The 27,803-nt window shown below is 39.9% G+C and overlaps 1 protein-coding gene and 1 long non-coding RNA gene across 3 annotated transcripts in view; one reads left to right on the top strand and one right to left on the bottom strand.

Annotated features, from left to right (window-relative positions):
* The window catches only part of ARHGAP15 (Rho GTPase activating protein 15), a 330,910-nt gene extending 313,017 nt beyond the window's left edge, over positions 1-17,893 (top strand). The window contains exon 14 of the mRNA XM_027656307.1: positions 16,610-17,893. Within this exon, the coding sequence (XP_027512108.1) occupies positions 16,610-16,793 (184 nt within the window). The 3' untranslated portion in view covers positions 16,794-17,893. The remainder of the gene's footprint in view (positions 1-16,609) is intronic.
* LOC113953302 overlaps positions 1-27,803 on the bottom strand; it is a 46,823-nt gene that overhangs the window by 15,398 nt on the left and 3,622 nt on the right. Inside the window, exon 3 of one of the 2 annotated variants that reach the window (XR_003529834.1) lies at positions 16,257-16,686. The exons of the other annotated variant lie outside the window; for it this stretch is intronic. This is a non-coding gene — a long non-coding RNA (uncharacterized LOC113953302). Of the gene's footprint in view, positions 1-16,256; positions 16,687-27,803 lie in introns of those variants that run through there. 2 annotated transcript variants of the gene reach the window in all.

The following is a 27,803-nucleotide window of genomic DNA, read 5'->3' as shown; positions in this document are numbered from 1 at the left end:
AATAATAATAATAATAATAATAATAATAATAATAATAATAATAATAATAAAGGTAAAAGTTACTGAATACTAAAAACAATCCCCAGAATGGAAGGACTGTACAAAAAAATTCTATTTGGGAAACGTCAGTGAACCTGTGGAAGGCCTAAAACCCAAACTGTGGGATGGGCATTTAAATTTTCCTTCAGAAAAAATGCCCAGATTCAAGAATGTGCAGAAGCCCTTAACTGAAGGCACAAAAAGACTATTTGTCAAAATTTTTTCCTGAATCAAGATCTTTCTTTATAATCAGGGAACTCATGAGCAGCTTTTGCTCTTCAGCCACGGGACAGCAGCAAGGAGAAAAGTTTAGCCATATTCCTACAGGCTTTGGGAGCAGCTATGGGAAATGTGAGGAGGAGAAACATCCTCTTGCTCCAGAAGAGTAAGCAAGTGACTGACCACGGACATAAAAGACTCAGGCATCCCTGACTCGTGTTTTAAGATTTACATGAAATGAATTAATCAGCTTCTAACTTGAGAAGGGCAAATATATTTATCGAGATGTGTTCTTGCACACGTGCTTGTCTCAGTTTCAGCTATAGAAGAGTTTTACAAAGGGGCTGGAACAATGCCAACACTCATCCCATTTACCACAGCTTCCCGGGGCTCATTTTGGGGGAAGGAGAAGATTTAAACCCGTTTTGTCTCTGCTAAGCCCACATCAGTCTACTAAACTGATCCTTTGTATATTATTGGACACAAGAAAATGTGTACCAGGCACAAGTGTGCACAGACAGGAGTAATAGTAGATTTTGGGTTAAAGGCAATAAAGAAATCCAGTTTTTCAGAAGCACCTTTATACATTTTGATTTTACACACTTTGTGGTGGGGGTGACCTGCTACGGAGTTTTTTGCAATCTTGCCCAATCCTACTTTTTGTGGAATAAGAAAGTTTATAAAGTTTAGCTCTTCACCAGAGAATACCTTACAGTTTAGTGTTTTTAACGAGAAGAATGATGAGTAATTAAAACCACATTTTCACCCATGTTTCCATCTACTTCCTATTTCCACAACCACATTTAAAAATATAAACCCTGATTTTCATAACAGTCAGACAAATAATTGCACTTGGTATTTTCAATGCTACCAAGTACTGAACTGGTGTATCAGCAAATAACAGAATGATAAAAATAATTAACATAGTTTTAATTTAAATATTTATGACACAGTTGACTCTGTGGCTGCACGGCACCATTGTGCTGAGTGCAGTACACAAATCCTGATAGATAGAGCCCCTGTTTCCAAGAGCTCCTATTGTTCATCACACATTGCTCAATATCAGACGATCTCAAAAAAGCTTTTCAAACATTAATTAAATCTCCCAACTTCCTTTTCAGGTCAGTAAGTTTTATTATCCTAGTTGTGCAGATAAAGAAAGTGAGGAATGGAGAGGGTAAGGCACTTTCCCACCACGACACAGCCAACACTTCTCACTTCCACTCTTCACTTGCTCCCCAATCCCCCACCATGAGCCCCCCATGCCTTTGAAGGCTCATCCATGTGCTGTGGGAGTACATGTGCATCTGGCCAGCACATCCCAGGGAGGGCTGGTTACTGCTAAGGACTCTTCAGTTAATCAGGACCACGTGAGAATCCTGCTTCTGGTTTGCACTCACACAAACTTCAGCAAAATATCACCGGAGGAGTTAATTTATGTGATTTTGTAACCTCTCAATATTGCTCGGAGTTAGTTTTCTTTTCAGCTCAAATGTTTTTTTGCTGGCCAAAATTAAGAATGTTCAATTCACTACAAAATGGCTTTCCCCACCTTTTTTTTTTTTTTGCTATTTTGGGATATTGGGCCCAAACACATTACTGTCCGGGACCAGGTCATCAAAGGGTAAATTGCAGCGCTTTTCATTTTGCTGCCTAAAGATATGTGATTTTTCTCAGAACTAAGGTTGTAAAATAAATAATAGGCTTGAAGTTTCTTAGATATTCATTGGAACTTAAAACAAACAAACACAAAAAACACTTAAATGCCAAAATGTCAGCGCTTTGTGCAAAATAATTAATATAACACAATAAGATCTATTCTATTATTGATTGAAAGGGAATTTATGCAGGTAATTCATTAAGGCTGCTAGGAGTTTGGCATGTAAATCCCCCAGCAATTTGATGGGAAAATAGCCCCTGATTTTTTTTTTTATAAGCTATAAAATACACACTCTTCAGTGGCAGATATATAAAAAGCAAAAGCAAATACCTGAACAACCAGGGCCATGGATGGCCCTGCTCTGTGAGAGTTCTGGCATGACATTAGATCAAATCCTTTTTCACACATTGCAAAAGATGCAACAATAATTTCAATCACCATGTTATGAGAATCAATACAATTTTTGCTTCCAGAGAATGGTATTTTACATTCCAACATCTGCAGGTTATCACCTTCATACATCTCTTTTTGTGGTCAAGTGCATGATTACTACTTCTGACAGGGTATTGGCCATTTTCTTACGAAGATCTACAAATTCTTGTAAATAAGAACCAATCTGAAAAAAAAAAAAAAATCTGTGGACTGGAATGCACCCTACTTGTAATGGGAACAAAAAGCTGGCAATGAAATATAAACCTAAATCACAGCAGAATGACCTACTTTAAGGCATTTGCCAAAGAGACAGTGTTTTAGACAGCTCCTCTGAAGTAGCGTCTTTATGTCTATGCCATCTGCAGATTTATTATTGTGTTTTAGGAAAAAAAAAAAGAGGAAAGAAAAAAAAAAGGGAAAGAAAAACCTAGAGTGTGCCTGAACAAAACTCAAGCTTCATCTATAGAAAAGATTCCAGTACTGTGGGCACCACACCCACACCTACTGATGTGGTCCAAGTTTTTTCTTTAGAGGCACCTAATTAAGAAACCCTGACTCATTTACATGGATACGTTTGATCTAAATTACACTCCAAACCACACCAAATTAGGAGCATCTGTGAATGCAAAGTGTTTGTTCCCAGTGCCTGGTAGAACAGGGCCAGTTCTGGACGGCACATGTTCAAGTGACGAAAAATATTTCAGATGTAACATACTTCTGAGACCCACTTTTCCACTAATAATTCATAATGAGTTAAACCAGTATCTCTGCTTCAGCAATTATTTCAGGCTGTGAAAAAAATGCAATTTTACTTTTATAAGGAAGCTGGGGTGGGGGCAGGAGGGTTGGACAAATATATAGTTTTGTTGCTGTCCCTGATAAAGGGCATTAACGCAAACATTAGCTGCAATTTAAATCTGTGTAGTGCACGTATTATCAGACATACTTTACTCCTAAAGCCTGGACTAAAGGAAAGTGGCCATGAATGATTCGTTGTTGTCCACAGACAAGACCTTCTGCCTTGATGTATGGTCTTCCGTCATTAATTAGCCTTTCAGAGGGGTCCAAGCAAAGAGCAGGGTCTCAACCCGAAGAGGTGGGACCCTACACTCCGAATAAGATGAAAAATTCAATACCACCATATTTGAGGGTGATTATTCCCTTTCCAGGCTGCATTCCTGGTGACTGACTATGCCTCTTTGCACCCCAGAAAACCACTCCATCCTGTGGTGGTTGGGGAACTTTTATCCCACTTTCACACCTTTTACTACGAGCGAGCAGGGGGGGCTGCAGAAACCACTGGTTGCTGCTTTGCTGCCTTACTGACAAACCAAATAAAAATAAAAAAATGGTCTTAGTCTCACTCTAATTTAAGCAGCCCAAGCACTGAGGAGTGCAAATCCAAATTCCATGCTGGGTTTGCTACTCTCAGCCCACTGGCACAGTTTGGCACAACCTTCAGATTTGGCCCATAGTGTTTGGCAGCCACCTTTTATTCTTCCCATCTTTTATACTTTATGAATAGTCTAAGTTACATAATACCAGTGACAATTTGTTTATGGCAAGCGCTGGAGTCACTGTTTTATGATTACATTCAAACCTTAAGCCACATTTTGACATCTAAGGATCATCTTGCATTCTCATGTACTATATACAATGAAGGTTTGTGTTCCAGTAAGGAGGGGTGGGGGAAGAAACTTTATAAATAACATGACTCCTTTTGTCTGAAGAGATTTTAATACATTTTTCTGATCTACTGTTTTTGCAGTAGCTAGAATATAATTTGAATATATTAATATTTTCAGCAACTGTGCTGAGGGAGCCCAGTTAATAACTTATGCATGGCTGTATAGATACACTTCAGACAGAGGTAGTTTTTAGCCCTTATGTTGGTAATACTTAGAAACACACAATGAAAGAGCCTGTTCTTTCCTCCTCTTTGTTGTGGGCATGCATTGTGATGGTATGGAGCCAGTGTTCTTTCTGTTGTCTACACAGCCTGGATTCAATAAGCAGTTATATATGCGTATTATGACAATGTGGTCAAGGAAACCAGATTTTTTTACTATACCTTCATGTGCCTGTACAGTATAAAATCTGGTATTTATTTTTCTTGTCCTCATTCAATATGTTAACAAAATCATAATTTGATACAGGTTATGTTCACTTTATAATTAAAATTATAGAGTTAGATGAAAATACAGCAAGATGTTGCTGAATGGAAAATATTTATCTTTTCGTACATTGCGCATTATGGTGCAATGTAAAATCATAAATCTGTGAAGCAGCTCACTCCAGTCAGCTTGCCTCCTCCCATGGTCCACAAGATGCAACCAGTTACCTCCTCCAGGCCAAGGGTTTCTACACCACCTCAGCCCTGACGTTAGACAGCACTGCCACATCCTCTCCAGAGATTTGCTGTGGTCTTCCAAATGAAGACCCCTTGCCATGGAGATGAGTCAAGAAAAGGGAATTCAGAAAAGTTCTGTGTTTTTTACAGATCCCATCAATCCCTCTCCCGTAGCTCTCCAGGCACCTTCATGGAAAAAGCTCAAACATTCTGCACTGTGTTCTCTGTGTCAGCACTAAATTCAGCCTCCCCAAACCACCTCAGGATAGCACTTCATCTGTCTGGAAACTGTTCCCACTTCCCAGATCATTGCTGTCCACATTTCCAAGGCCAGACCTTCACCAAACACTATCAGCAATCACCACACACTATCAGCACACAGCATATGGTACTATGGTACAAACCTATAGCATATGGAAGTTTTCCAGTAAGTAAAGTTTACTGGGAACATCAGTTTGTCTTGTTCAAACTCTCAGCACAGAGAGGATTTTCACAGGGCTGTGGCAGCAGTAGTAGCAGGCAACTTAATACCACCTCCTCAGACAGCTCAGATTGTTTCCATGTCTGGATAACGGTCTCATAAAAGTGTCGTTGGAAGAATGAGTTTTCATTCCTTCAGAACATCTACCCATGGAAACCACTGCAGCTGCTCTGGACTCAGAGTCAATCCAAAGATTTCTAACTCAGGAAAAATTTCAAATCTTGGTGAACACATTCTGGATCTCACCTGACCACTATGGGGAGGAACTTCGTAACCTCTGTGGGTTAAACACTAACAGGTTTCCATTACTCTTCGTATTAAATTACTTTTATAGAGCTTTGCATCCTGAAACTACAATATTTCATTCTTAAAGAGGCACTTTCTCAGCTTGTAAATCCATCTACAACCATTCACTTCAAGTTAGACATTTTCTGCTGTAGGGGAAGATCTATGCAGCACCTACAAAAGGGTGTCCTGGAAGCTGCTTAGTGAGGGAGCTGTCCCAAGACTGATGACCATGCCTTGATATCAACAGCAGGATTGCACCTGTTGTTCCTAAATCTTTCAGTCTCTGTCAGACATGATTTGGGTTTGGAGGTCTAAGAGACTCATCTCTGTTTCCTTAACAGTTTTTCTAACTGTGGATTTTGATCAGGGTCAGGCAGAAGGAGATATTGGCATACCTGGTCACTTGAAGCTTCAAAGATGAAAGAAACACAATTGTTAAGGGAGGTGGGGCTACCTGTATAGAGAATAAACACTTTATAAAGTATCTAAGGCAGTTAGACCAGAGTCATCTGAGACCAGTACATGTGTGAATGGGTATTTGACTTTAAAGGAACTGATAAGAAAATTCAAAGCTAGTTTAAATCCAGGAAATATTGCAGAACTTGCAGTACTACAAAGGGCGCTTCTTAGAAAAACACAATATATGTAAAATCCTCCACTCCAGGCAGTTCCTGCATTTAGTGCAATGGACTACACACAAAAAAATATGCACAAAAAAATAATCATCAAGCTAAGGTGAGAGGACAAGACAGACAAACTGTAAGTAGAAAAGACAATGCTGACACAGTAAATTCATTGCTCAAGGGCGAGTAAAATGTAAATAAGTTTAAAGAAATCAAAGACTCATGGCACATACTCACTAGTGCATTTAAGATCTACATTCATCCTACTCGTGTTGAGTATCAGGGCTGAAACAATCGTGATGCTGGGAGGCATGTTAAAGCATCTTTCAAATCTGATACAAATGCAGTGCATATATATTGCAATTGTAGCTTGTGGAGAGTTCAGAACTGAACCTGGAAGAGTAGGAATCCTGGTTGAGGTCAGATCCCACACAAAATCATCTCTTTTGGATAGATCACTGCAAAAAGTCTTTCATTTTTAAACAACAAGATGGTGAAAATACAGGTTAAAACCAGAAGATTTTATATTGGAGGCAATTTATAGACGAATATTTTTTTTTCATTATTTAAAAAAGACTTGAAAAGAAAAAAAAATTAAGTCATTACAGTGGTTGGACTTGATGATCCTAAAGATCTTTTCCAAACTAAATGATTGTGTGAATCCATTATACAGGAGTTCACAGAAAAGGATAACTTCGATGAGAGTTTGTTCTCTGACTTTCATGGAACTCTTTGCCACATTATCTGATTTAAACGTTTTCTCACAGAATTGAATAATTAATTCATGACACTAGACAAAAACAATGTGTTGTTAGTGAAATTAAGCTTTTCAAGAGCAGCTCTAGGCTCACCAGCAAAGATTTCTGAGCAGGTTGTCTACAGCTCAACATCCCAGGTTGAAATTCCAGCCAATTACCCCTTCTGGGCTGTAAGTCAGAAAGTAAACCTGTCATATCCAGGGCTGAGTTATTTGCTGGCAGCTGGATTACAGTAGTGCAAAAGGGCTATAATTGAAGGCTGCAAGAGGTTATAGATGGAACATAATCAAAAGCAGTAATTCCACTTAGTAAAAGTAGATATCATCCAAAATGAGAAAAGTTAAGCTTATATGAGGTGAAATTCTGACTCCATTCTGGCTCCCAGTCTCTGGGATTTTTGTCAGTGACTTTCAGAGTAATCAAAATTTCACTCACTGCCCAGAGACACTCTGCAAAGGGTGTGATGAAGTGAAAGTTAAAATAACTGCTAACCTGGGGCTTCCAAAATATATTTTCTGAGCACAGACTGCTGTCTAACTCAGTGTTTTCCTAACGCGGCAATGCAGGCAGCCCTTCTGGGGACCAAGGGGATAAAGCTGTGCTGGTGAAGTACATTTGGGACGTGCAACAAGAGCCACCCTGCTGTAAACACTGAAGTTCCCAATGTTCATCACCCCTTGGGACTTGGGGAACTGGACCACTTCGAGATAGTAGGGTAGAGTTTTTAAGAAGTGTTTTCAGAAAGCTGTAACATCACTGAGTATCAGTGGCAGTGCTGACACCTTCCACCTGAGCCCCTCTTTTGAAAGACAGGTAGAGATTACTGGAAGAGGGAGCATAGAGGTGGCTGACAGATGCCCTAATTTTACTGGGAGCAGGAGGATTAAATTATAATACCGAGTCTCATAATCTTTCTATCTTTCTTACCAGTAAACCTGAATCAAAGAGCACAATTGATGTGCCTCTGGGAAGAAGGTTCCGTAGGGTCTCCTACGTGCTTTCCACATCCCCTCTGCTTTGGGTGTATTGCAGAAAGTGACTTCTTTCACTGAGTTACAAACCAGTAGAATTGGTGGCTCTGCTTTTTCTGTTTGTCCATCATTAAGCACATCAAAGCCTCGGTGTCCCCATCAGAAAACAATGCTGCTAATAACATTAATCCACCTTTATTAAGAGCCTTTAGCTCTATGGAGGAGTACCAGATATTATTAAGACAAAGACAAGAGGGATAATAAGGAAATGTGTTTTTTCCCTTGCTGACCTAGTTTCTAACCTCACTTTAAAATCTTCCCTTGATTTTAATTATGCTTAATCTAAAGCTAAGCTCGCAAATCTAGCAAACTTAAGGGCGGCTTTTAAGTGAATTTTCTCGCCTGTCAGAGTTCCTGAAGCTTTCTGTGCTGCAGTCAGAAGTTTATTTCCAGCCCAGATGCAAAGTTAGGGCAGCTCTCTCCGCCAGCACCACGGCTGTGCGGCGCGTGAGCTCGGGCACTACCTTGCTCAGCTCGAGCCTGTGTAGCACCACAGCATTCTTCACAGAACAATTGCAGTCCTTTTCTCATCAGCCATAGCCAGAGGCAGTAATAAGGGTGAAGGATATCTATCATGAAAAGTCCAGTGTCAATGTGTTCCCCCAATTTATTTACTGACCTTCAATGCAACAGCCATACTCCTGACCCTCATGAGATGAAGCCTAAGGGGAAATGGCACTGAGCACCAATTCCATATCCTGTTGTTCTGTGGTCTAAATTAAGTGCTAATTAATTACCACTGGCATCTTTGGCATTGCCTGTCAAATTGGATTTAGGATATCCTTTTGCTGTTTAAACAAATAGCCCTACATCTAAAGCTAAAATCCCAAGTGTCAGCATTTTCTTTACTTTTAAATTTTTATTTTAAAATTCAGCGAGTACGTCCGTGGATTTTGCAGGTAGAATTCAAATAAAAGAAACAGGAATTGATATTGTCAATTTTGATTAATAGTCCCTCATTAATAAACATCCTGTTATTCAGTTTCCACCTGCAGTTGCTGATGTTGCCTGGAATCAATTAACTCATATAATTTGATTTATTTTACAAAGACATTTTTGGATGTGCTGTGCTGATGATAAAGGTTCTATATTTACAATTCATGATTTAAGCGAGATTGTTACTAACTGCTTTTTATTTTTACTGTTACAAGGAAATGTAGCTTCAGGCATTTTTGAACAAAAATATTTAAGCAATTTAAAAAGTTAAAGCTTTATTTATTTAAAACTATCTGTTGCCTTCTGAATCACAAAGGCCACAAAAGCATACAGATCCAGGACCTCTGACAGGTTGGTCTTTACAATAAGCTAGTTGTTCTGGAGAATAAAAAAACCAGAAATAGAATTAAAAAATAAATTTAAAGAAAATATCAAGCACGGCAAAAGTTACACCACCAAAAATACATTTAAGGCTTCTATGAGGTGCATCTCTGTCTGAACATATATTATTCTATGTAGTCTCACACTGCCTTTATCACTCCACTATCCAAACTCCTCTAAGAAGTGCCTTAGCATCTGCCCAACATCTGTCACGGGGGGTTTTGTTCTCTCTCATCCTCTACCCAAGGAGAAGCTCATGCTCACAGTGTTTGTGTGGTTTTTGAAGAGGGGTTCACTGTTGTTTGAGATATATTTGCTGCTATGGGCAGAAATGAATGCCTTGTGCACAGAGCTGCAGCCAGAGGAGTCCAGGATGCTCCTTAAGGAAGTTCATGGCCTTCAGCTGACTCCTACCAAAAGGCTGTGCCCAAACAGGCAAACTCCAGGCACAATAGCAGCATGGACTAGGCAGATCTTTCCTCTTAAGAACACTAGTCAGAACCAGTTTGCATTCACACACAAAAAATTACAACACAAGCCAAACTGTGAGGACAGAGTGCTGGTTGTCAGTAAACGGAAGAACTTAGTGGGTCACCCATTTGGGTCAGTTTTTCAAAAGGAAGACCTGGAATTTTTGTCATAGGGAAGATTTTTTTGAAAGACTTTGAATCCATCTCTTTGACACAATATGGTTTGGGGGAGTGGGACCTGAGTTTTTACCCACACGAGGGTTTTTGGCAGAGCCACCACAACGTGGAGATGATCTCCTGCCCTTGCTGTCCACAGACCAGTGCCCACCCTCTGTCTTTGAACCTTCTCTGACTCAGGAGATGTCCAGAAAAACAAACAATCCCAAGGCTGAGGTGCTGATATACTGTTACCCTGCTCACAGCTCCTCAGTTCACCTCCCCTTATGCAGAAGAACAAGCAGGACTTCTCCAAAGCATATTCCTGAATAAAGCCCCAGTAGAGACTGGAGTATCTTTAGATATCTAAATGTGTTTTTACCTCCTGGCCTCAGCCACCCAGAAGATAAAGACATTCTTTACAAGACAGGCACTGTGTGAGGTGTGTGCAAAGGCAAGAGCATGTGTGCTCTTCTGCAGGGACGTCATACGGATAGCAAAGTTCACCCAATGCTGAGAACACTTTATTTTTAACTGTTCTCTTATTAAACCAGGCTAAGCCAGAATAAATGCCTTTCTCCAGCTTCTCAGAGTCTATTCAGCCAACTGTGAAGCAATATTCGGAGTTAGTTTAGTTATTATTTTCATTTAGGGCTGCACTCCAAGGCAGTTCATCCAGGGAAGGGCTCGTGCTGTGAGATATGCGGGGGATCCCCTGAGGAAGCCCATTCTCCACCGGGGCCCTGTCAGCTGTCCAGGTACTATATATAGCCATCCAATGGTCAGATTTAAAGGCTAGTCTGCAGCAGAAGACAGCATCAAGTGCTCATTCTTGTATCCCAGAGCAACTGAAGAGAAGGGATTTTTCCCAAAGAGCTGTAATACGAATCCACAGCTGCAGAGCACAGGAAGCCTATGGAGTTTCTGTAGGCCAGGAGCCATCGAGGCTATTTTCAGCAAAAGCAAGCTCTTAAGTATGTCTGAACTATTTCTGACCCCACTTGTAACATATCATACGCCATGACCTGGTTTCTCTATTACCAGCCTAGCTATTGTTTCGAATTCAACCTATGGAACAAACAGGGATTTAAAATACCTTCATGTTTTACACAAGTAGCTTAGAACTGCATTAGTCCACTGTGATCCCTGGATTGTGTTTATTTGTTGCAGGGGAAACTACATGGCACATTTTGAAAAGGACAGACACTGTAGTGTTTTGGAGCTCCTTTATAAGCACAAACCTCAGGTCACAGTTACATACACACCAAGCTCCCCCCTCCTAAGACAGAACGGAGATCCCACAAACAACAAGCTGAGGATTCAACTGATGTTTGCATTTGCTGAGCTTCATCAGCCGGTGAATACCACTGTAATACAACTGAGCAAATCACCTATAAAGCCAGGACACAAGTAGCAATGAGGTTTAGTTTGCATTCATAAAATATCAAGAATCTGAAGTTAATACTAAATTTTAAATTTGTCTATGCAGCAGTGCAAGGAATTGAACAGTTGACACAAATAGAGTTTGTGGTATCAGGGGCTCACTTACCACCAATTACTTCCATAAGTTTCCCAAGGTAGAGTCAAGTAGTGCACAGGCACTTTTCCTTCGCAATGGGTGTATTTCTCTCCTAAGCTGGTGTATCCAGCTGGATATGAATATCTCTGCAAGGTTTTGACCTGTTATAAGACCTCTATCGTTGTTTGTGCTTTAAGAGGGCTCTCAAAGCTGTAGTTCACTTTTCAGCACCAAAATCCACTCAAGTTCTTCCCGAAAAACAACTACTGTAGCTGAACTGAAATAAATTCCCAACAGAAAATGACACTGTGGTGATATGTCGTATCTCAGGAAAGTATGTAACAGGTCTTAAATGGAAAGGAAATACACTGAGAGAAAACCTGATAGATTATCTGTGCATCATGTTGTACTCATGCTTCCTTCCTAACACTGAAAAACCCATCTGCAAAAGCCCTGCCAAAATGTGCTTATACACACACAGGCATTATCACTTGCTAGGACGGTACGTTTTATTATCAGGTTATTTTCCACTACATTTGGCACAGTTAAGGTAAGTATATTAACTTTACTTCCAAATAAAGAAAACAAAGTTGTGCTGAGTGTCTCAGCCATTGTCAATGAGTTAAGAACTGACAGGAGGTCCAAGTAATCAACCCTGTCTACAGCGCTGAGCTTTCCCCTGGGACACCTCCTCTGATCGTACAATGTATCTGACGGGCATGGATGTAGAATTGCTTTCAATAAAGATTTTATTTCAAGGTTGGATGATTCCTTTCCAAATGTCTTGTCACTAAAGCAAAGTATGTAATACCTGTTATTTTTTAACTCCTGTGAACCGGCATTTGGGAGGGAGAGGAGGGCAAAATGTTGAGCTGGAAACTGTTCATCATAAGAGACAAATTTTAACACGTTCAAATTGATTGGGAGCTCTGCAATAGCAAAAGTCAGAAAACTGCTGCATAAAAACTGGCCTGTAACAGTGCAGTGAAAAGGTCTGTTAGCAGAATTATTGTTGAGGAGAGCCGAAGGCAGCTGAGCCCTTCCCAGGGCCAAGTCCTTAAGCTAAAACATTACATTTGCATATGCCTGAGTATAGATAGGAAACAGATATTGGCTAATTTGAGGATAATTATTGGCAAAGTGAATCAATGGGATGCGCAGACTTTGACCTATTAAGGCAGCTCATAGGAACTCACATATCAAATCATTCCTGTCATCCATCGGGATGAGCAGCTCTGACCATGACAGTGGTCACTAGCACAGTTCAACAGAGGCACAAAACACTCCCAAAGGAGCTGTCCTGGAATAACCCACTCACAGAGGAGTTGGCTCCTAATTCTGTAAGGTTAGTTGCTATACCAAAAGGGCAGATGACACAAACACGTCTTTTTTTCTCCTTTCCAGAGAGTTTTCTTTATTTCCATTTATCTTTAATGAGTCTTGAACACTGTTTAATTCTTAGTTTCTGTCTCTAATGGCAGATACTTCCTTAAGGAACTCAAATATTGTGCATAATGTTGGCAGATAGGATTCTGATAAGATCAAAACCTACTTTTATCCTTCTGTCCTCCACTGAATTCATAAGATGGCATTTCCTACACCTGCCAGTCTGGACCATAACATTATACCAAGAGTCCCATTCTTACTCTTCTGATCCCTTTTTTTTTATATGTTGTCCTTCAGTCATAATCTATATTACCAGTTCATGGAAGAGTAGTAGGATTGTCTTGTTGAAAAGTTATCCTTAAATATAATTTAAAACAGTGGAAGAGTATTAGGTATGGATGAAACCACTTCTGCTGAGGGTAGACATGCCCCTGACATTGAGTAAAATTAAATCCTCACAGGCTGGAAAAGGCCAAGAAAACAAAATTGAGCAGTTCTCAATGCAGCTGGCAGAGGACAGCTCTACTCTCCAACACTCTCCAGCCTAAAATAAAACGGTGCCCTTTCCAATGGGGATTTCCTCCCTAAGTACACTGACTTCTCCATTTTTTATGTACAGTAGTTATATAGCAGTTACAGTGGAGTAAAAATAGATGAAGAACATTTCCTAACACCCAGTGTGTTTGAAGTAATAATCCAGTGTGCCTTCCAAATGTCAAAATTAATAATGATTTTATTTAGAGAGTTTGAAAAGTGTCAGTTTAATGGAACTAGAGAGCCAACTCACCATACAATGACCCTCTTAGCTGTAGAGTTGCCCTGTTCTCCATCACATGCTTTCCAGCTTGCAGTTGCCTTGGCAACAGCCAAAGCATAAATTTCAAGTATTTTTCCTTATATATCTGCCATTGACACTAGAACCCTCCTTTCAGACACTTCTGCTGTTTTAATACATCATTAATTTCATTACTATTAATAATGAGAACTGTATTTTCTGCATACCTCCTGACTTGTGATCTTTAAGGACTGAAGCCATTTCTTGAAGCTCAGTTATTTCGGGGAAAAAAAATAATCTTGTGCAGCATAACGCCCAACAATTTCTTGATATGGTTCCAACATCTGTGGCACTGGATTATGGATTGTTTCTAAAATAATCTTAAATTGATGGATCATTGCTCCTTTCATATGGGCTTGACAAAAAGTACCTCTGTCATTTCCTTTCACTTTTTATGTTGAAAATGGTGTATCACTCTTTCTGCTCTTTTTCTTGCCAAAAAAGGAATTCTTGCCCATTTTTTCAGGATTTTCTCTTTTAACAACTCAATTTCATTTAGCAGCTATAGTAATAGCTTTAAGTGTGCATATTTGATACTGATTTGCTTTGACTTCTTCTTTTGTGAACAGATGAAAAAAATATTAGTTATAGAATTTCACTGGTAAATATTTGTAACTAAAAAAGACGTAAGTTCCCAAACTTATAATTATTTTGTTCAGGCTGGATTGAATTCCTTCCTTCTTTCCCTCCAGTAGCTGTATTTCACCACAAATTATTTAACTATTTGTCTCTAAGTTTGCTTATTATGGTCATCAAAACAAGTAAAATTGCCTGAATACATCAAGATTTTTCAAGAAATTTTCTCAATAAAATAATTCTTATTCTGGTGTTAAGCTATAGACATCCCAAATCTATGCAAATATTCTTAGTACCACGTCACATACTGATGAACCACAACAGACAGACATCCTCTCCATCACAATCACACACCATGCACATCCCCCATTGCTTCATGCCATACCCTCACCTCCTGATTGGTGAGAAAAGTTGGCAACGCCTGGACTTTACCAGGATTTGATGTGAGGGATGGAATCTATGTGAGAAACAAGGAAAATTATTCTCCTTCAAGATGATGGCAAACAAGGATAGGAGGGTTAGCCATGAATCTTCCATTTTCTGTGTCCACATCGGGAACACAGAGTCCCAACATCCTGCTCCACATTTAACAGACAAAGAAAGTCAGTCCCCTCCTGTTCCTTCAGTAAACAGCTCCTCCACCTCCTTTCTTTCCCCTGGCTCTGCTCATCCATGGTCCACTGCCTCCTTCTCCCTGCAAGGTGCTTCTCCTCCAGCTCCATCACTGTTGCCCGTTATCAACACCCACTCATTGCAATGATGCTAAATTGATGATCTCCAAAGTGACACAAGATACAACTGCTGAATTATTTTCCCCTGGTGAACACGTCTCCCCATCCTGATGTCATCACTAACTACTTTATGAGGTTTCTAACTTTTATCATGTAACAAACTCAACAGAAATCAAGTCTTTGTCACAGAGAGGTCCTAAGCTTGATGTACGTGCTTCTGCATTAAGTGGCATCAAGCAAAAAAACCTTGTCACCTCTGCAACATTCTTAATTGTGATAAAGATGTGTGACATCCATCAGAAGCCCACACAGTCATTTGGCAACAAAACTACTAACTTTTTAGACTTTTTGAACTCTTAAGCGATGATATATTAATATTACCACAGAGGAGAGATAATTAATTTTTAAAAAATTTAATGAAGATGCTATATTTTAAGAAACTAATAGTTAAGCCAATCTGATTAGTGCCATATGGAGAGTGTTTTGTGCAATGGACACCACGGTTACTAGCATGAGGCAGAACTAAGTAATTCTTCCTATTTATATACAGGAAAAAAACGCGAGTGTTGATGCTCAAGGAACGTGGTGAACGACAAGATTGGCACAAATCCACAAGACGATGCTTTTTGCTATATGACCCACCCAGTAACATGAAAGGAACCCTTTTTTAAGTGCCTGAAGCCATTATATGTCATGAAGATTTTTTTCCCTTATAGTGTAGCTTGCTGTAAAATCAGCAACAGGTATGGGAAAACAGAGACAGGCTGTGATGGTTTTTAAATTGCTGCCTGGAATATAAAAAGGTGAATGAGTGACAATGGGAGAGGAGGGGGGAAAAGCAGCACTTGGCTTCAACAATCCACTTGGAACATTTAAGTTGAAACTAGTAGGTTAAGGAAGCATCCATAAATTAAAACATTTACATATTAAAGTTACACTTAATTCTCATTCCTTGGTAGAGTTGTGCAATTTATTTATAAAATGTGTATCTTCACTTACTAGTCTTTCCAACCTAGGATACATTATGTATTCTGGAGGGTTGAGGCAAATGGATTTCTACTTAGTTTGTACTCACCACTGCAGAGATTTATGCGAAACTGCCTATCTAAACTCCATCCATTAAACCCATACTGTTCTTAGACCAGACTGCTCCATCCTTAATGCCATTTCCACAGGAATATTAAGTCTTAATACAGACACGAGATCAACTTTTAATAATAATAGTCCTTCTCTTGTAATTTTGTGGGTAATAAAGATATCAAAGGTTATAATCCTTACCATTATTTTCTAAGTCATCTCATTAAGGTATGTGGTCTCTGTGTCTTCCAAGAAACTTTGTGTCAGGATAAGGCATGCAAAAGTCTTTAGTTACATAAATTTCACAATCCATTTCAGACCATACTCACTTTATTGGATTTAAATTAGCAGAAGGAATGTGTTTCATATGAGCTCTATATTAAGGGGCTTTCTTTTGGTTTCCACAACTCTTTCAGTGCTGGAGACCACGTTAAGGGAAGCAAGGAATCTTCTCCCTGGTACCACAATAACTCTCCTTTCCTTGTTTGCCACACTGGTGGAACTTTCTCTTGCCTCCCTGTTTTTTTTCTTTTTGATAAGTTAACCAAACAAACATCCCTGCTAGGAGAATCAGTTAAAAAGTGCCTCTATGTACTTCAAGAGCAACAGTGACTCCTCTGACATCCTTCTTTTTTAACCAATTCTTTCCTTTCGTCAACAGGATAGCAGCCAAGGAATCCGTGAATCTTATGTCAACACAAAGCTTAGGAATTGTGTTTGGACCAACACTCCTTAGACCTGAAAAGGAGACAGGGAACATGGCAGTCCACATGCTGTACCAAAATCAGATAGTTGAACTTATGTTGAGTGAGTACAGCAAGATCTTCGGCTCGGAGGAAGACTGACAGACAGGGCCTGTTATTGAAAACGTTCACATCTGTCTTGATGTCTAATATTTTTACATTTCTGTAAACATATTTCTGAAATATTTCTTTTTCTTTCAAGTGACAGATGCCTCATTTTGTGCAAACTTAATGATGATTTTGTGTCTAATTTTCAAACATTGGAATAAAAAATATTGTCAACATTTGCCTATATGTATTCTGCATTAACCCTTTGAGAGTTTCATTATGCTAGCACTCCAAGTGTCACTTTTTCTGCAAGCTGAGCATGCAGCATATGGCCCAAGACCATAGAAAATGCTGTTTACCAACATATGCAATGGCACAGAAAGACAAATAATAATCGAGGAGATTTGTGGAAAACGGATTAAAATATGTATATTAAAAGCAATGAATTAAAGCAGCGATATCAGATCATTCACAGCTAATCTGAGTATAATTTACCTTTCTCTTTGATATATGTTGAAAATTAAAGGCATGATGAATAATCAATTTGTCTACCCCAAGAGTTGGAAAAAAAATTACATGCAATGCTTTAAAACAAATAAAATAAACAAACACAAACAAGATGAGAATGTCACTATTTGCATAACAGTGCCTAAAAGAAATTAAAAATGGAATTGGAACTTTGGCATTTTTACTTAAATGCAGTACATGAAATGAAGACATTGCATGACTGCTCATTTTAATATAACATCCATTTTGATTCTTCATCACACTGTACATCTGCCCGCTTTCCCCAGCTATCTCATGTTCTGTAGCATTTGTATTGTGCTCCTGAGGATGCTTTATTGGTGAACTACATTAAATTCATCTAGAAAGAACTTTAAAAAAAAGCCTTTTCGTATGCCCTTAGGATTACTTGGCTAGACTTGAATCAATTTATGCATTTGATGGTTAGTTTCAGTTGTCATGGATAAACAAAAGGGTAACTGTCTAGAATATATCAAATATTGTTTCATTTTGAAATATATGTTTCCAGCTATACACATCTCCTACCCTGTTTTGTAAAAGTATTCTGCTGATAAAATGTAGACTTATGTTTGACAGCTTTTTAATCAAGTTCAAAGAGAATAAATAAAACTAATCCAGTGTGGTAAAGAGTCTGTCTGGTTATCGATTTGTTCATAAAATGAAAAATAAACCATGTAAATAAGATGTGTGAAACACAGATCTAGAAGCAAATATTTAAAGCAATTAAAGACCCCAAAACACAGGATTAATGCATAGGTCTGCTGTGCATGAGAGATATGTCTTCAATATCACCTCGGTAGATCATGGATTGCCTCAGATTTTACTCAGCACAGTCGTGCAAAATACCATGTTATTGAGGAAAGGTCACTCCTCAGAGTGGTCCTTTATGGGAACAAACACATAACAAGGTCTGGTCGTTAACTAAGACCAGACTCTTTCATCAGGTACTAACAGAGGCAGAAAAATAACACTAAGAAAACATAAAAATTGGCCCTGAGATGTTTTTTGACTTCACACGTGTCTGAAAAATCAAGCAAAACAGAGGGGTAGTGACCAGTAATTAAAATGAAAAACACAACAAAACCAAATAAAATCTCCCTCGTTTCACACATATTCAATGCAATCGTTTCTGAACAAAACTATAATGTTCTGGAGAACCCAAATTCACTTTATGTTCGAGAAAATATTTTTCATGTTAATGTCAGGCCATGAGTACTTAAACAGTAATGCTTTTCAGCATCCCTGTCTGTAGACTCTTTTAATAGCAACAAACCAGGCGCTGTTTATAGCCTGTGGAAATGACTGGAAGAAAGATAGTCAGAAGTTCAGTCTATTCCTTAATAAAGACCATTCACATTATGGCCCCACGGGTGCTCACAATCATGCTATTGAAGTAATTTCTGCTATTACTGGAAATGAAAAGTTCACTTGTTACTCGGAGCCTGTTGCACTCAGAAGAAAAGATTCTTAATTAATTAATTAATCTTCTTTTAAGCTCTCTTTGGAGCATGGAGACTCCTCTTGTCTTGTTTTTACAAGCAAGACAAGGCTTATGAAATGAACCCGTATCTTTCTTGAGATCAACTGGTTTGGTTCAAGGGTGGGGGGGAGGAAATCAAGGAAACTTTTGGACACAAGAGCCTTTCTTTGGGTTTGAAGGGTTCCTTACATGAATGCTGTACAAAAGTGCTGATTGCTCTGCTAAATGCTTTGTAAAAGCAGCCTGAACATGGCAGTCAATTTGGGAGGACACAAGTGTCTCTCGCCAGAGGAGAGTTTCTATCTGGGGCCTATAGCAGACATCTATCCCTTCTCATCCTGACAACAGAAAGGAATGGCCATGCCTTGCTACCAAGCTGCTTCCTTCCCCAAGAGGCCAATCTTCTCTCTGTATCCTTTAATATCTACATTAATTTAATGGGAAAAATTACTCAACCATCAGTCAAAGAGCCAGCCCCACAGCTCCAGCCATCAGCAGAAACCAGAAGGACAAAGATGATAAGAGTAAAAAAAAAAATGCAAAAATAAAAATAAATTTTCAAGCCTTAACTGCAGCAGTATTTCTTTTACCTCCTGCTCAGGTAGTTTGATTTTCTTAACCAAGCTCACAACACAGGGCTCCAACACTCTGTTTTTGCTGGACACAAACATTTCTAAATCCCAAAAATGTCCAAGTTTGGCCTCCATTACCATGAGCAGTTCACTGATTGTTCCTCCAGTTGTTACTTATTTGAGCATTTGCTATCACTTGGTAGAAATACTGATCAAAGTGTGCTAAATTTTTAGCAAGTCAAAATTAGACTTGCAGAAGACCTTTTCTTTCAGGAGCTAGCATCACTTTGAGAAAGGCCACAGATATTTTTAAGCAAGGAGCTATTAATGGTAAATGATCAGAAAAACGAAGGCTGAGAATGCAGCAGAGAAAATATGTCCAAAAATCACTGTGTTTATCTGCATCTCCCCATGAAGAGTGTCTTCTATTCAAACTTGTGTGAGAAACACGAGCATGAAGCAACCAGGATTAAAGTAAAAGGAGATACCAGAAAGAGACCTCTAATGGAACCGAAAGGGCATTTCCAGCTAGAAAGATTTCTCATGAATATAAAAGTAAAAAAATCAATTTATTGAATCCTAAACTCCTGGGAGAAAAATAGTCAGTTTTTAACTCAAGAAATTCAATGGCAAAATAGAATTTCTGAATGAAAAAAATGAGAAAAACAGACTGATTTGCTGAGCTGCAGCTGAAAGAGGAGGTATAAACTCCCCTGAACAGATCTTCATCCCTCTTTTTATTTATGTATGCACATAAATATATATATATGTAAAAGCACCATACATTTTAACAGTCCTTTAATTCTCTGGCAGGACAGCTACAGTTTGGGTAACATTCAGCCTGGTTTTGTAAGCACCCCATGCTGCAACAGACCCCAAGGCTGCCGTTCAGCCCAAGGCACTCAAGAAGTTTGGCTAATCCATTTCCACATAGTATACAGACCATGGGTAGAGTTGGGAAGCAAGCTGGAAAGAAAGTTGGGACCCACAATCACCAGTGTAATCAGGCAGAGTATAGATTTTGCATGGCTAATTCTCAGAAGAGGTTGAAAGTAGAGCCTCGGGGAATGTACACATTATCACGGCACAGCAGGTTCCCCTGCATGGCATTCCTGCTTCAGAAAGAAAACATGGAGCACAGGGAAGTCAGCATAATCAGAGGCACAGGTCTCAATCACAAAGTCCTGATTTTTGTAGGATGCATAAATGGAACCCAGGGCAATTCTTGCTTTGCAGAAGATAGGAACCTTTCCTAGCACCCAATCCAGACTAAAAAAGAAACAACATTTCCTTAAGGAACACAGGACAAACAAGTGGTCTGTGGAGGTCAGGCCATACTCCAAACCTTCACTGCTCAAGTAATGCTTTGGGATGCTACTAAAGCAGCAGTCTCATCCCTGTGCCAATTCACCATGTGTGATCACAGCACACGAATGTCCTCTATCATTACTTACATACTCCTCGCTATTTTTACACTCAGCAACACTTCCAAACATACCCAAAATACTATGAGAATTAATGCCCATTTTTCCTTACAGAGCTTTACAAAGATCTGGTTGCACATTGGATAGAAAACATGAGCCGTCACTTCAGTTTTTCACACAAAACATACAATGAAACTTAAAAAAATTAAATGCATTCAAGACTCAAGACATGAGATTGGGGATGCAATACCACTGCACATCAATGGTGTGAGAAACTGAGGCACAGAGTCAGTTGTGTCAAAAGAGAACATTCCATTTTAGTGCTCATTCTGTTTTTCTTTTTTTTTCTTTTTTTTTTTTTTAATAGTTTGGGTTGGAAGGGACCTTAAAAATAATCTCATTTCAACTTCCTGCCATGGGCAGGGACACCTTCCACTATCTCAGGTTGCTCCAAGTCCCAACCAACCTGGCCCTGAACGTTTCCAGGGATAGGGAGTTCACAACCATCCTGGGCAACTTGTGCCAGTGCCTCAACACCCTCACATAAACTCTATATTCTACACCTTGAATTCACCCATATAATCAGGTATTTGGGTTTTTGCAGCCCTGCAACCCAAGGGCCAGGGGGCCTCAGAGGAAACAGAACAGGAAAAAATCTGTCTTCCAAACTCTTGGCTGCAGTGAAGTTTTCTGGCTTTCTGAAGTTTGCTTTTAAACTCTCAGAAATACTTCAAAGGTGCTGGGAACCCACCATCTCACAGTAAAGCAGCCTTTTCACACACCTCCAAAATACCTGGGGCAACACCTTTCACCTTCACTAGAAGTTGAAGGTTTTGTTTAATAAGTTTAAGAGGGACCATAAAAGACTGCAAGTTCTGAATGCTTGCCAATTAGTTACCCACAAAACACCACCATTTTAGAGCATATTTCTGTTAATAATATACAGACTCATAAATTTCACATGGTTCTCCTCTCCTCTGCCTGTGTCAAAATACAATTTCTCTGCTCAGCTCTTACCCATAAGTTTTCTGGCTGCATGTCTGGCAGACAAAAGGAGCAACTCCCCACCAGTGATTTCTATATCGTCTCAAAGCTCATAAGCTTTCAAAGAATCAGCTCAAAAACTTTTTGAACATCTTTTGCTTGCAATTTTGGGAAGGTGGAGGTGTGGCCTCTGCTCTGGAAAGTTAAAGTAACCACATTGAAAATGTTTTGACCAGTCCATTGCTCAGACTCCTCACTGCAATGAAAAAAGTACAAAAAGTCCAACATTATGTCAGGCTTTCCCACTGGGAATGTTTCTTTGTAGCCCCAGGCAGCAAATGGTTTTAAGTAAATGGCTAACACCCTGTATACATTTCTATCTTTATGTAGTTTCTGTCACTTATTATCCATTTTTAATCCTACCAGGCTCTTTGTCTTAATGGTATCTGATGAATTTCCCAGGTTAATTATGCACCATGTAAGAAAATATTTTACTTGTATCACTTTTAAATTCATTAGCTTTTAGTACCATTGTATAGCACTCCACTTGCTCTTGATTTATGGGAAAGGCTAAATAGGATCATCTGACTGACCTCTCCTGGCAATTCACTCTCCTATATACCACTAACACATCAGCTCTCATTTGTCTCTTAATCAATTTAACCTTCCCTCAAATAGAAGATTTGCCACACCCCTTACTACTTGCTCTGTCTTTCACTGGATGCTCTGTTCATCTATTCTGCCCTTTAGAACAAAGCTCTAGGTATTCAAGGGGACAGGATCCTTAATATTTTCATTATTGAACTCTTTACAGCTCTTTAAAGAGTCAAGCAGCTTGTTTGTATCTGATTTCTCCTCTGCACTGAAGAACTTAACTGTCCTTAGTGTATGGACCAGGTTCACAAGGGAATTTTGGGAGTTAGGTGCTACTTCTGGTCCACACAGAGAACACATCAGTGCTGCTGGTATCTCCCTTGTGGCTACCTCACCTTGCAGCTCTCCAAATTTCCATCAGCAGTTTCAGCTACACAGGCCTGGCAGTCACAGGAGGAGGGAAGGCAGGATAAGAAGAGACTGTCCAGCAGCAGGTCTGCTCCTGTGCCATAACTCAAAGTACAGGGAGCAGGAGTGACCCTGGGAGGCTTCAGACTTCCCAAAGGATTAATAATAGTATGCTTGTATGCACAACAACAGCAGTGACAAGAGGGATACCCTATGCTCTGTATCCACCTCTAACATTATACCCCCATCCATATGTGTACACTGTAGCTCTTTCCAGTGGACAGGGTTCTGTAGGACTGATGGTTAGTGGTGATTCCCTGGATGTTGAAATGGTAAAAGTCAGTCTTCTAACCCCCAAATCCAACCCAAATTAAACCCTCTTTGCCACTTGGCAATATCCAGAAAGTTCTACTCAGTGACAGATTTTTGGCTGTGTGTATATTCAGCCTGGAAGAAAAATAAGGACTGTGGGGATCAGATTAAAGATATCTGGCACCTGCCTGAATCACTCTCACCTTAGTTTCTGAGCTCCTTATAGTCTTTGTGCTACTGGCTTACCCACAGGACACCAGCAGGGACTGCTTTTGCCTTTTGATGTTTCAAAATTAAAATGCAGCCTATGGTAGCCCAGGGATATGGGTCTGGAACTTACTACAAGATGGGTCAGGATTCTGGAAGGGGTATCAGCTCCCACAGGCAAGCTACATTCTAAGGCTGCATCTCACAGACTGATGGTGCAGCACACAGGTGATACTGCACATTGTTTTCCAGTTGGAGATCCACATTTTCATGGAATCACAGATTCCATGCTATCCCAGACTACGCGGTGCTGCAGGAACGTAGAGCTGACAATCCCCTTGCTCCGTAAGACACCCGAGTTCAGGCAAAAGCAACACAATAATATTGGTTATTCCAGATTTACGGAGCGCTGTTGGTTGGAAAACAAATTGAATTTTCTTTTGTGCTTATGATTTGCTTCACTTCAAATGTGAGAACTCAAAAACAAAGCAGCTACCTTAAACAAATACGCCCTAAGATGCAAAACACAAGCACCTTCCCGAGACCTCTAGTACTATTCTTTTTCACGTCATGTCCCTTTGAAGTGCAGATAGCCAAAAACATTGGCAGTGCTTTCCCTCTGATGCTGCAGTTTTTGAGAGTATTATGCATATTGCAGATGCGGTTTTCTTGCACTAGATTGAAAAAGAGAAATAATCTTATTAAAAATGTAAAAGGATTTCAGGGTTCTGTGCATACTCAGAGAAAAGAGAGATGTCAACAATAAACATGCCATCTGAACAATACGGAAGGACCTCTGTCCCATGGGTATAATAGATGTTTTATTAATAACTTGCTTTTATATATTTTTCTCATTTCCCAAAACAAAGGGAGGAGGGGAAAAAAAAGGAATGGGTTGGAAAATCAAAACATTTCCTTAACTGGACAATTCAACATCCTCCCCGAAACACACGAGGATGAATTGAGACCTGGTGCGTTTTCTGGGTCTTTGTTCTCCTGCCCCAGGTGCTTTTCTACCATCAGGACACCCCTGGCATGGGGACAAAACCCCCTGGTTTTCAAGAGTCCCTCATGAAGCATATCAGCTCAAGCTGACAGATTAAAAAGGTGGATCTTTTAAGTGGCTTTAGGCAGACTCAGAACAAGTATTGATGGAAAAGATGGGGTATTTGCAATTTACTGATTGTCTGAGATTGGGTGGAAGGATTGGGTGGACAGGATATAAGGAATGAGAGGGAGGACATGGTCACTTTTTTCACATTCTGGAAGAAACAGAGTAGCTCTGCCAAAGCAAAGTTTTTCCTAATTTAAATCAGCCTTCTTCTGTCAAGTAGGGGTCTCAGCAATTGAAAAAGGAGAGAGATGTGTCTTTGCTCCTCTAGGTACCTTCAATCTGAGCGTGTTTCCAGTCCCTCTGGTCTGTCACATACCAAGTGAATATGTCCGGGCAATCGTAATATTTGCTCTCTCTGCTATGGTATAGTTTTTCCTCACCCAAAGCTTGTGTTTCAGACAGTCTGAACCTCTTTGGGAATGCTGTTCCTAGAGTATAGGCCCTCAGTAAACTAGTTTTTCTTCCCAAATGGCTTTTAAAAAGCCGGGCAAACATGGGAGGGGGGAACAGAGACATGGGATGCACTGTGGCATGGGATGTTGGAACTATATGATCTTTAAGATCCTTTCCAATGCAAACCATTCTATGATTCTATTCAGTGAAGGAAGAAAGAGCCTAAAGTAATTTTCCTATTCCATTTTCTGCCAATATATGTGACCCATGCTATTATAAAACACTTACATCTTGTTTTCTGGTAACCTACCTGTATAAATAGAGTCTTTGCTGTGGAAAACAGATGCTGTTAGAAAAACCTCTGATCTTGATACATGCAAAGAAATACAAGGGCTCCACCTCAGAAGTATTATCATTTATCCCTAAGATCAGCAGCAGACACTTGCTAGGAAAACATTTTAGAACAGGTAGTGAAGAGAGGTAAACCTTGAGATCCATGGCCAAAGGGTCTTCAGGCTCTGCTCAGGCAGTAAGAAACCTTTCCAGGATGCAGAAATTCCTATTTACTCACATAAGACTTTAATTACTTTGTATCCCAAATAGTTTCTACACAGCCATATATTAGATTATTTTTTAATCCTTTTCTTATCTGTGCAGTTGGGGATCCATTCATAAAAGAATTGGAACATTTGCCCCCAAAGGTGCCCAAGTGCAGAAGGAATCCATCACTTGCATATCAGGTTGGGAGCCCTTTTTCTGCCTTAATTCAAGTGCACTCTGCACTCTACAGGGGTCACAAGTCAGGCTTCTTGCCTTTTCTATGGACACTGCTGTGAAAGAGACCAGGATAACTCACTGGATAGATGGGAAAAAGCTCCCTAATTAAGAAGTAAGTGTACATCTGTCTCAGGCCACTTGCCAAGCATAATGTGGTGGGGAGGCAAATCATTCTGCTGTTAGAAACTGTTCCTTTTCGACTTGCTGACTCCAGAAGTGGAGGTGACAGACGCCTCACAGTCAGGTCTCGGGGCTTTCTGTGCCCACTAATCGTGACGAAATCGTGGGATTTGTCAGAAGTTCATCTGATCATATACGTGCCAGAGGTTCCTGAGATTTAGACAGCTCTGAACATGTCTCTGATTTACTTATTTAAATTTATACCAGGCATTGCTGTGAAAACACAGGTACACGTGCACAGTAACAGATGTGTCTGACAATTATCTCCAGGAACCTGTGGCCAGGTTGTGTCAAAAATGGGCCCAGATGTGGCCAGTGTCACCAAGTGGTGGGAGGAAAAGGAGAAGGGGAGGACACTGTCAAAATGGATAGGCAGTTTGGCAAGAAAAAGTTGGACCACTTGGGAAATTTGGTACATTCCAGATTTTCTGCTGCCCTCCAAAGAGACTGTGCTTATGGAAAGAAGTCTCCCGAAAACCTTAGACTGGAGTTTGATGAAAAAGCTTGTCCTGCCCCTGAAGCTCATACTTCACATGAGCACTTCTCCTGTATGGACAACGGAGGAGAATATGTTGCCATAGCCAGAATTCCATCTGTTCCTAAGTTTATTTTATTAATTTCACATCTCCTTCTGAAGTTATTAATAAGGGAAGAGGGGAGAAAGAGAGGGATGTAGCCAGCCACTCTGGGAACAAACAAGAGCACCCTCAGTACCATCCTGCCATCACATATGAAGCAGGTGAGATCAGTGTCCATGTTCTGAATGAGGATGATGATTTGGGCTAGTGCATCATTTTGCAACTTCAGCCCACCTTCTAGAATAAAAGCAGCCACTGTGCTGCTTCTACTGATGTACCTTCTACAGTCACTGTTTAGCCAGTAAGGCCCTGAGGTGGCTTTTACCATCCTTCTGGTTGTAGTTGCAGACACATAGAGAGGCAGATACAGAGCTTATATCAGATGTCAAAGTCCTTTTAACCCTTTTTCTCTCCACTTCAAGCAAAACTACAAAGTCTTGAAGGGCTATCTCATGTTAGGTTGGGTATTAGGAAGAAATTCTTGACTCTGAGGGTGGTGAGGCCCTGGCACAGGTTGCCCAGAGAAGCTGTGGCTGCCCCATCCCTGGAAGTGTCCAAAGTCAGGTTGGACGGGGCTTGAAGCAACCTGGGATAGTGGAAGTTGTCCCTGCCCACGGCACTGGATGAGCTTTAAGGTCCTTTCCAACCCAACCACTCTGATTCTATGAAAGAGTTGTAAAAGAGATCCAAGCTCGCACAGGAACGTCTTTGCTTAACATCCACCGTGTTGATGACTGTAAGTTAATTACCGCGCACACTGTACCGGTGACAGTAAATATTAGTGCTCTGTGCTACAGAACAAATATCCCATGATGAAAAATTCAAACGGTATCGAGCTTTTCATTAGTGTAGTAATGGCTTTCTCACACATTTAGCTCATTTTTAATTCGACCTGCTAGGGGAAGGAAATGACATACTTTCTGTTGAATAAGACAGTGCCGAGATTATATGAAGGTGCGTTTTTATGGGTAAAGAAACGTATGTCACATTAATCTATTTTTATGCCTTGCAGTACGTGCTGATGAGTCATTTGAATGCCAAGTTTCATTAGTAAATTGGGAGTGATATAGGCAGCTCTGTGCTAAAATAAAAATATATATTTCATTTAAGAACGTGAAAATTTCACTAGTGCTGCAGAATGTCTTAAACACTAAGTAGGATCATAGGATGTAAGGATTAAATCTTAGAACCCTGTTTACATAGGGAATTTTGTGTCCATAAAACGCACATTAGGAATACAATCTGTCCGACATTGTGTTGTTCTATCATTTCTCTACGGATCATATTAGTCAGTGTCCTGTTAACATCCATTTTATCATACTGTCATGATATTATATTGAAATGAGATCTGGCACTTTTGGGGTCCTGTGCAAGATGAAAAAATGGGTCTCCAGCAGTCTTCCTCTTAGATATAATTGAAAAAGAGGCAGGCATGAGGGCATGCTGTGATTCACGCTGCCGGAGAGTGATCTGGAATCATTCAGATGATGAGTACATAGAGAATGCCATGCACAGA

Source organism: Corapipo altera, unplaced genomic scaffold, assembly GCF_003945725.1.
Source record: "Corapipo altera isolate COAL_440 unplaced genomic scaffold, ASM394572v1 68, whole genome shotgun sequence".
Lineage (NCBI taxonomy): Eukaryota > Metazoa > Chordata > Aves > Passeriformes > Pipridae > Corapipo > Corapipo altera.
The sequence above is the reverse complement of the archived record's forward strand: the minus strand, read 5'-3'. Positions and strand labels throughout refer to the sequence as shown.